The 10,974-nt window shown below is 40.0% G+C and overlaps 1 protein-coding gene across 1 annotated transcript; it reads right to left on the reverse strand.

Moving 5' to 3' along the window:
• Nucleotides 1-1,060: 1,060 nt before the first annotated feature.
• Nucleotides 1,061-1,996, reverse strand: LOC143411098 (olfactory receptor 7G2-like). Its single transcript, XM_076871874.2, has one exon. The coding sequence runs from the start codon at nt 1,994-1,996 to the stop codon at nt 1,061-1,063; it is 936 nt and encodes a 311-aa protein (XP_076727989.2).
• Between the last annotated feature and the right edge of the window lie 8,978 nt (nt 1,997-10,974).

Consider the following 10,974-nt stretch of genomic DNA (forward strand, 5'->3'; position numbering starts at 1 on the left):
TTCATGTCCTGTGAAAAAGTCAGTTTTGTAGAGTAAAACATGATCAAGTACTGGCCATCCATCAAATCCCAGCCACATCAATCCAAAATCAGTATCCATGATTAACCTGCCTGCTTTTTGTCTCCGTGTCTTCTGCTCTTTTGTCTACCTTAAAAGGAAACATGGTCACATTTTTGACTCACAGAGACAATCCAGGAAATACTCCTCCTCTGCAAATCCCCTCTCCAAACAAGTAGCTTTGGCCCATTTTCTTATATAACTACCTTTCAGCGGTTCAGGACTGCTCCTGTGCTGAAGGCCACCATCCAGTCCACTGCAGAAGTGTATCCTGGATGACCCAGGGAGATGTTAAGTATCAGTATGAGCAGGAAAAGGCACTGGGGTTCTCAGCTGGCTCGATGTCTGAGTGTGACTGTTAGGTAATTTTCTTATTCTGAGGATTAAAGGAATCTTGATAAAGCAATCAAATGAACTGAATCAGGCTCATAAATCAAATAATCATCTCAACCCACTTATATCTTTAAATTATGAAAATGTATAGATAATGACCTTAATATGGTAGATGCTATCATTGCCTTGAATCATGGACTATCAATAACAAGTCTCAGAAACTGATTGACAGGCTACGAATATTAGGATTAACTCCAGACAGCAATTCACAGGACTCCAGGCACAGGAACAGTTAGCTAGCCATGACTAGAGCTTGGTTTAAATACTATCCCTGCTCTGTCTGCCTCTTCAATTTACTGCACCACAAAACACTTTCTAAAACCAGAACCCCAACTTCAGACACTGCTGCTGCAGACTTCAGAAAAGGAACTGTGTTAAGAGACTTGGAATCATGTCTCCTAACAGACTTAGCATGAAGCAATATCAAGATTCATTCCAAGTTCAATGTACCTGGTCATTACATGATAGAGTCATTCAGAAAAATGTAGGGACAAAAGGATTAGGGATCTGATTCTCCCAGAATCCTGTTTTTTTGTTGTTGTTGTTGTTGTTGTTCTTATTGTTTGTTTGTTTTCTTTTTATGTATTCTAGAAACACAAGTGACAACACATCATAGAGAAGCTGTCCTTCCTATGAGCTTCCTCAGGGCTTCCTTCATGTCCCTGTTCCTCAGGCTGTAGATGAAGGGGTTCAGCATCTGAGTGACCACAGAGTACATCACTGAAGCCACTGCAGTCTTCCTGGGGGAGTCAGTCACCTCAGAGCTAATGTACACCCCAAAACCTGTCCCATAGAACAGGGAGACAACAGACAGGTGAGACCCACAGGTGGAAAAGGCTTTGTGCTTTCCTCCTGATGAGGGCATCCTCAAGACAGAGGACACAATGTTAACATAAGAGAAAATGATCCCACAGAGAGGAACACCAGCAAATAGACCAGCCACCAGATATACCAGGACATTATTGATGAGGGTATCAGAGCAGGCCACCTTGATGACCTGAGCAAGTTCACAGAAGAAGTGGGGGATCTCCACATCTGTGCAGAAGGACAGCCACAGCACCATCAGAGTGTGGAGGAGGGCGTGCACCACACTAATGAGCAGGGAGAGTAGAACCAGCAGGACACGGAGGCGGGGATTCATGATGACAGCGTATGTCAGGGGGTGACAAATGGCCACAAAGCGATCATAGGCCATCACTGCAAGCAGGCAATTTTCTAAACCACCAAAAATCAAGACAAAGCAGATCTGGGAGAGGCAGCCTGCATAGGTGATGCTCTGATCCTGTCTCAGGATGTTCACCAGCATCTTGGGGATTGTGCTGGTGACCAAGCAAATGTCATTGAAGGACAGGTTGGAGAGGAAGAAGTACATGGGGGTGTGGAGGTGGGAGTCATTGCTGACAGCCAGAATGATGAGCAGGTTCCCCAGGATGGTGACCAGGTACATGGACAGAAACAGGCTGAAGATGAGGGGCTGCAGGGCTGGGTCCTCTGTCAGTCCCAGGAGAAGGAATTCTGAAACACCTGTGTGGTTAGTAGTTGCCATGTTTTTGAAAAATCTGAAGACAAAAATAGGGTAGAAAGGTAATAAAATGTATAGATGGCAGCAGCAAAACTTGGTAATGTGTCATCAAACTACACCTGCAGACACCTTGAACTTAGGACTTCTAGACTTCAGAACTGAGAGAAAATAATTTTGTGTTGTGCCACTTAGTCTATGGTTCTGGGTTATGGCAGCCCTAGCAACTAGAACACCATAAAACCCCCTCTCCAATATCCCTACAAGAATTCAGCAAATTTCAGAATATCCCATAACCATCATCATCATTGTGCTGAATTTAAGACCAGCCAAAACAGAATTTCATGCACATTATCTATGAGAATGTGGCAAGAGGATGACACACAGTTGGCACAAGATGCTAGGGGACTCTTTTCTCTCTCCCTTGTTTTTTATTTCCCCTTCTTGTTTCCCAAGATGAAATTTGAATGTCATTCTTGCCCTCAAGTCCAAAGCATTTGCTAAGGGACTCTGCTACCTGGTTGACTTAGAGAGGAATGACTTCAGCATCTCACCTGGATATAGAAGACGGACAGTCTGTCCTCAGGAAATGCACAGAGGCTACCTGAGTCAACAGGCTCCTGTTCAAGAGGAATCATCTCTGGAAAGAGGTGATGCAGGGCTGTGGAGTGAGGTGGCCCTAGCCTGACTTCTGCAATCTCTGTGTCCCTGAGGCTCAAATTCAAAGCTGCTCATTAGACCAGCAGTCATACTCTCATTCTGATCCCAGGAGAGAACATCCTTCAAGACAAACTCCATACGTCCTCACAGGTGGGGAGTTGAGGGTGGCTTGTTTCCTGACCCCTGAGGCCCAGCACACAACATCCCCTTATTCCATTGTTTCTTCTCATAGCTGTTAGATGGACTGGCACACATTTTACATGGCACTTTCCTAATGAATTCCCAACCTCCACTTCATCTTTACACAAAAGCATCTCTTTTTTGTGATATCATGCCATAACATCACAAAGGGTGATTCCAATTCAAGTGTGTACATTCTACATGTTCACATAAGTAATAGAAACATAAATATATAGCAATCATGCTATAAAAATGCAAATATCCATGGTTCTGCATCTTAAAATTCATTGACTATGTGCTATATATTCAGAATTTTCATTCTTTACAATTTTGCATAGGAGAGCTAGTCAATCCTCTTTGGTAACTGCTGAATGCAGAAATTAGAGGAAGGACTATTACTCCTTATTTAGAATGGTATTTATACGTTTTTCTATCCCAACAAATAATAAATTGCTGTTAATCATATTTGCCTTGCTGTGCCATAATACACAAAAACTGATTCTTCCTATCAAACAATACCTTTGCACCTGTTGATTGAACTCTCCATTTTTCCTTTCTCTCTGCTTTGTTTAAATATTATCCCTGCCTTCACTGCCATCTCAACTTGCTATTCTCTGAGACCACACCATGAAAAAAGGTGCTGTCACTATAACCCCTGCTACTGGCTCTGTGTCACTGGACCCCAGCTAAGAAATTGTGGTTAGAGAATTGAAGTCACGCTATTTTCTAAAGATGGTGGGCCAGAGGGAGGCAGCATTCTGTGTCGCTCCATGATCCAGATCTTACCTAGTTGGAATACTGCATCTCTGAGAGGACCCCTAGAGAGCTGCTCTCCACAGAAATCACCAGTGCTGTGACCCTGTGCAGGGCTCTGGGCCTCAGGGTTCAAGTAGGACGCCTGGCATTGGAGCAGGACCCAAAGCCCAAAGTTCTAGCCCACGCAAGGCTCAGTGAGCGCCGTAGCAGAATCACCCGTCAGCACATTTGCAGATCGCCAAGACCTCGCTCCACTCCCACACAGGTCACTCGGCTGCTCCCTACCCACAGCAAAACACCATCACCCGGCTCCCCCACCTCACCGGACACCCCAGCGCTGAAAGCAGGCCGCTGCCATCTTGGCTCAACCTTCTCGCCATATTAGCTGGGGGCAGTTCCCAGAGGGGATCTCCAGCGGCCAGGTACCAGGCTTCCAACCTTCCCCCCTCCCCAGTGGCGGTGACCCAACACAGTAGCTGCCCAACACAGGTGTGCAGTGCGACCAAGGAGCCACCCACGCCACCCACAGGAGCCCTGGGGTGAGAGGTTCCTCAATTAGGAACTGCTAGGGGAGAGGAGGCAGGGCTAAAGTCTGGAGCCCATCGGAGAGACCAGGAGCTGGAAAACCTCCAGGTAAGAGAGGTGATAGGACTGGGCACTCAGGTCATACCAGCGGTCCCAAAAAGAGACCCGTGAGGTCAGTCTCCCCGCAGGGCTGACGGTGCCACTCCCCATTCCAGGCGCCCTGCACCAGGACCAGCCTTCCCACCTGGTTACCTCCACCATCCCCAGGGCAGAGACAGCTTACAGCAGACGACGCCACCTACTGGAGGAGAAGAGAAGCGGGACAGACAGGGCGCTCCAAAGCTAGCTACAACCCTGGCTTCTCCCCCTCTGTCCTCCGGCCCTCACACCCCAACATATGTGAAGCCAAGAACTTTGCATGAAACACGGCTTTGAGGACTGAGTCATCCGAATAATATAATATAGAGGTGTTGTATATGCCCTTTTTTCCTTTTCCTTTTTCTTCCTTCATTTTTCCTCCCCCCCTGCAAATTTTACTGTTTTAATATCCTGTATTTTTCTAAATACCTAGGTGTGCTTGTTTTATGTGCTCTACTGTCGTCCCACATACTTGCCTACCCTAAATTACTTCCTGTCTGTTCTCTTGCTACTAACCCTCTTCACTAGATTTCCCTTCCACACTTCCTAAGATATATTGACTCCATATCCTCACATCCTACCTCCTCAGCACATCTTCCTGTTCCCCACCCCCAGTCACTGTCCACCATCGGAATCTGTAAACCTTTTACAAAACTACTGATTACGTTTTAGATAATGATTGAGTCCAACATTTCTGTACATTGAGACTACGCTGTAAATGTCCTAATAACAACAAATTGTTCGTAGATGGTATATTGTTGACATTGGGATCTATTAACATAAATATATATGCCCCGATTGTCCTTCCCCACAAAGGAGAGGTCTTGGAACCCTACAAGAGCACTACAAACCTACAGGGTAAAAACAATGACAGTCTAGCCCTAGACCCACAGAGCTGGAAAGAAAACACACAAGCAACATGAAAAGACAAGGGAAGAAAGTGCCCCAAACAAATGAGACACCACGTCATTAGGATCATTGGCAGCCACAACAGAAGATATTACAGAAAGGAGTTCAGGATGTTCATGGTTAAAAATGTTCTGTGAACTCAAGGAAGATATAAGAGAGCAAATACAGGCAGTGAAAGTTCACTTCATCAAGGAGATACATAAACAAATACAAAAAAACAAAAGATCACCTCAACAGAAAGATAGATGTTCTAAAAAAAAAAAAACAGAAATCCTCTAAATAAAATAAACAATAAACCAAATTAAAAGTTCAAAGGAAAGCATCACCAACAGAGTAGACCACTTGGAAGGCAGGGCATCAGACAATGAAGATAAAATATATATAATCTTGAGAAGAACATAGACCACTCAGTGATAAAGGTAAGAAACCATGAGCAGAACATTCAAGAAATATGGGATAGCATAAAAAGACCAAATTTAAGAGTTCTTGATATATAGGAAGGCACAGAGGTCCAAATCAAAGGAATGAATAATCTATTCAATGAAATAATGTGAGAAAACTTTCCAAACATGAAGAATGAATTGGAAATTCCAATTCAAGAAGACCACAGAGTGTCGAATGTACAAAATCACAACAGATCCACACTAAGACACATTATAATAAAAATGCCAAACATATAGAATAAGGAGAGAATTTTAAAAACCACAACAGAAAGGAATCAGATATCATATAAGGGAAAATCAATTAGGATAATGGCAGATTTTTTAACACAGACCCTAAAAGCTAGAAGATCCTGGAACGACGTATTCAAGCTCTGAAAGAAAATGGGTGCCAACCAAAATCTCGTATCCAGCAAAATCATGCTTTATATTTGAAGATGAAATAAATATCTTCCATGATAAACAAAAGTTAAAAGAATTTATAGCAAGAAAACTGACACTACAAAATATCCTTGGAAAAATATTCCATGAAGAGGAAACAAAAAACAACAATGAAAATCAGCAGAGGGTGCTGGGGATGTGGCTCAAGCAGTAACACGCTTGCCTGGCATGTGCAGGGCGCTAGGTTTGATCCTCAGCACCACATAAAAATAAAATAAAGATGTTGTGTCCACTGAAAACTGAAAAATAAATATTAAAAATTCTCTCTCTCTCTCTCTCTTTAAAAAAAAGAAAAAGAAAAAGAAAATCAGCAGAGGGAGGTAGTACCCTAAAGAAAAAACTAATCAAAGAAGAAAATCAAGCCAAGTTAAATAACAAACATAAACAAATATGGCTGGAAATACAAACCATGTCTCAATAGTAACCCTAAATGTTAATGGCTTAAACTCACCAATCAAAAGACACTGGCTAGCAGATTGAATTTTTAAAAAAGACCCAACAATATGCTGCCTCCAGGAGACTCATCTGATAGGAAAAGACATACACAGACTGAAGGTGAAAGGTTGGGAAAAATCATACCACTCACATGGACTGCGGAAGCAAGCAGGGGTTTCCATCCTCATATCAAATAAAGTAGACTTCAAGCCAAAGTTAATCAAAAGGGACAAAGATGGACATTACGTACTGCTCAAGGGAATCATTCACCAACAAGACATAACAATCATAAATATATATGCCCCAAACAATGGTGCAGCTATGTTCATCAAACAAACTCTTCTCAAGTTCAAGAGCCAAATTAACCACATCACAATAATCTTGAGTGACTTTAATATACCTCTTTCACCACTGGACAGATCTTCAGGACAAAAGTTAAATAAAGAAACTATAGAACTCAATAACTTAGACTTAACTGACATATATAGAGTATATATGAATCCTGCATCAAGCGGATACACTTTCTTCAGCAGCACATGGATCCTTCTCTAAAATAGACCACAAACTATGCTACTAAGCAACTCTTAACAAATACAAAAAAGTAGAGATACTGCCATGCATTTTATCAGATCATAATGGAATGAAATTGGAAATCAATGACAAAATAAAAAATAAAAATTTCTCCATCACCTGGAGACTAAACAATGTGTTACTGAATGAACAATGGGTTACAGAAGACATCAAGGAGGAGATTAAAAAATTCTTAGAGATAAATGAGAACATAGAAACAACATATCAAAACTCTGGGATACTATGAAAGCAGTTCTAAAAGGGAAGTTCATTGTATGGAGTTTGTTCCTTAAAAGAAGAAAAAAATCAACAAATAAATGACTTCACACTACATCTCAAAGCCCTAGAAACAGAAGAACAAATCAACAGCAAAAGCAGTAGAAGGCAAGAAATAATTAAAATTAGAGCTGTAATCAATGAAATTGAAACAAAAGAAACAATTGAAGAAACTGACAAAACAAAAAGTTGATTCATTGAAAAAAAATAAAATTGACAGACCCTTAGCTACTCTAACGAAGAGAAAGAGAGAACTCAAATTACCAGCATACGTGATGAAAAAGGAAATATCACAACAGACACTACAGAAATACAGAGGATAATTAGAAATTATTTTGAAAATTTCCACTCCAATAAAATAGAAGATATTGAAGGCATGGACAAATTTCTTAAGTCATATGACTTGCCCAGACTGAATCAGGAAGATATACACAATTTAAACAGACCAATATCGAGTGACGAAATAAAAGACGCCATCAGAAGCCTACCAACCAAGAAAAGCTCCGGACCCGATGGATACACAGCCAAGTTCTACAAGTCTTTAAGAAAGAACTAATACCAATACTCTTCAATTTATTTCAGGAAGTAGAAAAACAGGCAGCACTTCCAAACTCATTCTATAAGGCCAATATCACCCTGATCTCAAAACCAGACAAAGACACATCAAAGAAAGAAAACTTCAGACCAATATCTCTAATGAACATAAATGCAAAAATTCTCAATAAAATTCTAACAAATTGAATACAAAAACATATCAAAAAGATCATGCATCATGATCATGTGGGATCCATCCCAGGGATGCAAGGTTGGTTCAACACAAGGAAATCAATAAATGTAATTCATGACATCAAAAGACTCAAAAATAAGAGTCATATGACCATCTCAATAGATGCAGAAAAAGCATTTGACAAAATACAGCACCCCTTCAAAATACTAGAAAAACTAAGGATAACAGGAACATATCTCAATGCTGAAAGAGGGATGCCCTCTGTCACCCCTTCTATTTAACATTGTTCTTGAAACACTGGCCAGAGCAATTAGACAGATGAAAGAAATTAAAGGGATACGTATAGGAAAAGAAGAATTTTAAGTTAGCATTATTTGCTGATGATATGATTCTATATCTAGAAGACCCAAAAAACTCCACCTGAAAACTTCTAGAACAAGTAAATGAATTCAGCAAAATAGCAGGCTATAAAATCAACCGCCATAAATCAAAGGCACTCTGTATATCAGTGACAAATCCTCTGAGAGGGAAATGAGGAAAACTACCCCATTTATGATAGTCTCAAAAAAATACTTGGGAATAAACTTAACAAAAGAGGTGAAAGACCTCGACAATGAAAACTACAACATGCTAAAGAAAGAAATCAAAGAAGACCTTAGAAGATGGAAAGATCTACCTTGCTATTAGATAGGCAGAATTAATATTATCAAAATGACCATACTACCAAAAACACTATACAGATTTAATGCAAATCTGATCAAAATCCCAATGGCATTTCTCATAGAAATAGAAAAAGCAATCATGAAATTCGTCTGGAAAAATAAGAGACCCAGAATAGCTAAAGCAATCCTTAGCAGAAAGAGTGAAGCAGGGAATAGTGGCATCACTATACCAGACCTTAAACTATACTACAGAGTAATAGTAACAAAAACAGCATGGTATTGGCACCAAAACAGACTGGTAGATCAATGGTACAGAATAGAGTACACAGAGATTAACCCATAAAATTAAAATTATCTTATATTAGACAAAAGTGCCAAAAACATGCACTGGAGAAAAGATATCATCTTCAACAAATGATGCTGGGAAAACTGGAAATCCATATGCAACAAAATGAAATTAAACCCCTATCTCTCACCATGTACAAAACTTAACTCAAAATGGATCAGGGACCTAGGAATTAAACCAGAGACTGAGTCTGATAGAATAAAAATTAGGTCGTAATCTTCATCATGTGAGATTAGACCCCAACCTCCTTAATAAGACTCCTATAGTGCAAGAATTAAAACCAAGAATCAATAAATTCAATGGGCTCAAACTAAAAAGTTTCTTCTCAGCAAAAGAAACAATCTGTGAGGTGAACAGAGAGAGAGCCTACGTCTTGGGAGCAAATTTTTACCCCTCACACATCAGATAGAGCACTAATCTCTAGAGTATATAAAGAACTCAAAAAGCTAAACACCAAAAAAACAAATAACCCAATCAATAAATGGGCCAAGGACCTGAACAGACACTTCTCAGAAGAGGATAACCAATCAATCAATAAATATATGAAAAAATGTTCAGCATCTCTAGCAATTAGAGAAATGCAAATCAAAACTACTCTAAGATATCATCTCACTACAGTCATAATGGCAGCTATTATGAAGACAAACAATAATAAGTGTTGTTGAGGATGTGGGGGGAAAGGCACACTTACACATTGCTGGTGGGACTGCAAATTGGTGCAGCCAATATGGAAAGCAGTATGGAGATTCCTTATAAATCTGGGAATGGAACCACCATTTGACCCAGCTATCCCTCGCCTTGGTCTATACCCAAAGAACTTAAAAACAGCATACTACAGGGACACAGCCACATCAATGTTTATAGCAGCACAATTCATAATAGCTAAACTATGGAACCAACCTAGATGCCCTTCAGTAGATGAATGGATTTTAAAAATGTGGCATTTATACACAATGGAATATTACTCAGCAATAAAAGAGAATAAATTTATGGCATTTGCAGATCAATGGATGGCATTGGAGAAGATAATGCTAAGTGAAGTTAGCCAATCCCAAAAAAAACAAATGACAAATGTTTTCTCTGATATAAGGTGACTGACTCATAGTGGGGTAGGGAGGGGGCGCATGGGAGGAAGAGACAAACTCTAGATAGGGCAGAGGGGTGAGAGGGGAAGGGAGGGGGCATGGGGTTAGCAATAATGGTGGAATGTGATGGACATCATTATCCAAAGTACATGTATGAAGACATGAATTTGTGTGAGCATACTTTATATACAATCAGAGATATGAAAAATTGTTCTATATGTGTAATAAGAATTGTGATGCATTCTGCTGTCATGTATTTTAAAAATAAAAGCAATTATAAAAAAGGATCACCTACCTATTTCCTATATAATTGCAAGTGACAATATAGAGAACGCGATCCTTCTAACAAACTCAGAAATTTAAAGTGATAATCATATGTATGAAATGGTGGACATTGATCCATTTTTATTATTATACTTAACAATTTCTAAAATATTCTGTGTGATCATCTGAACTAAGTAGGCCATATAACTATGTTCCATTGCCTTTTTAAAGTGACTCTCCCAGCTGTTCCCAGTTTCATGGCCTTATCTTCAATATACGTGATTCCTAAAGACTATAGACCCCAGATTTAAATTATTAGTGTTCACTATTGTTGCATGAAATTGCATACTAACAGAAAATTTGTTAACCTGTGGTACAAGCTACATTTGTGGTTGTAAGGAAAAGAATGTCAAAGGATTGTTACCACAGTCATCTTAATTTTAGGAGGTTGGCATGCTATAATAAAAAAGATGTAAGACATTAGGGTATGGAGAGTGTCGCAGTGGGCAAAGGTGCAATTTACGCAGTCGAGGGGGAGAACTACAGAATGTCCATGTGCTTCTGCCCTTTCAATGTTTTATTCACTAAAAT

Source organism: Callospermophilus lateralis, chromosome 1 (genome assembly GCF_048772815.1).
Source record: "Callospermophilus lateralis isolate mCalLat2 chromosome 1, mCalLat2.hap1, whole genome shotgun sequence".
Classification (NCBI taxonomy): domain Eukaryota; kingdom Metazoa; phylum Chordata; class Mammalia; order Rodentia; family Sciuridae; genus Callospermophilus; species Callospermophilus lateralis.

Coding starts and splice junctions, on each gene's coding strand:
- LOC143411098 (XM_076871874.2), bottom strand. CDS start 1,996: ATGGCAACTACTAACCACACAGGTGTTTCAGAATTCCTTCTCCTGGGA.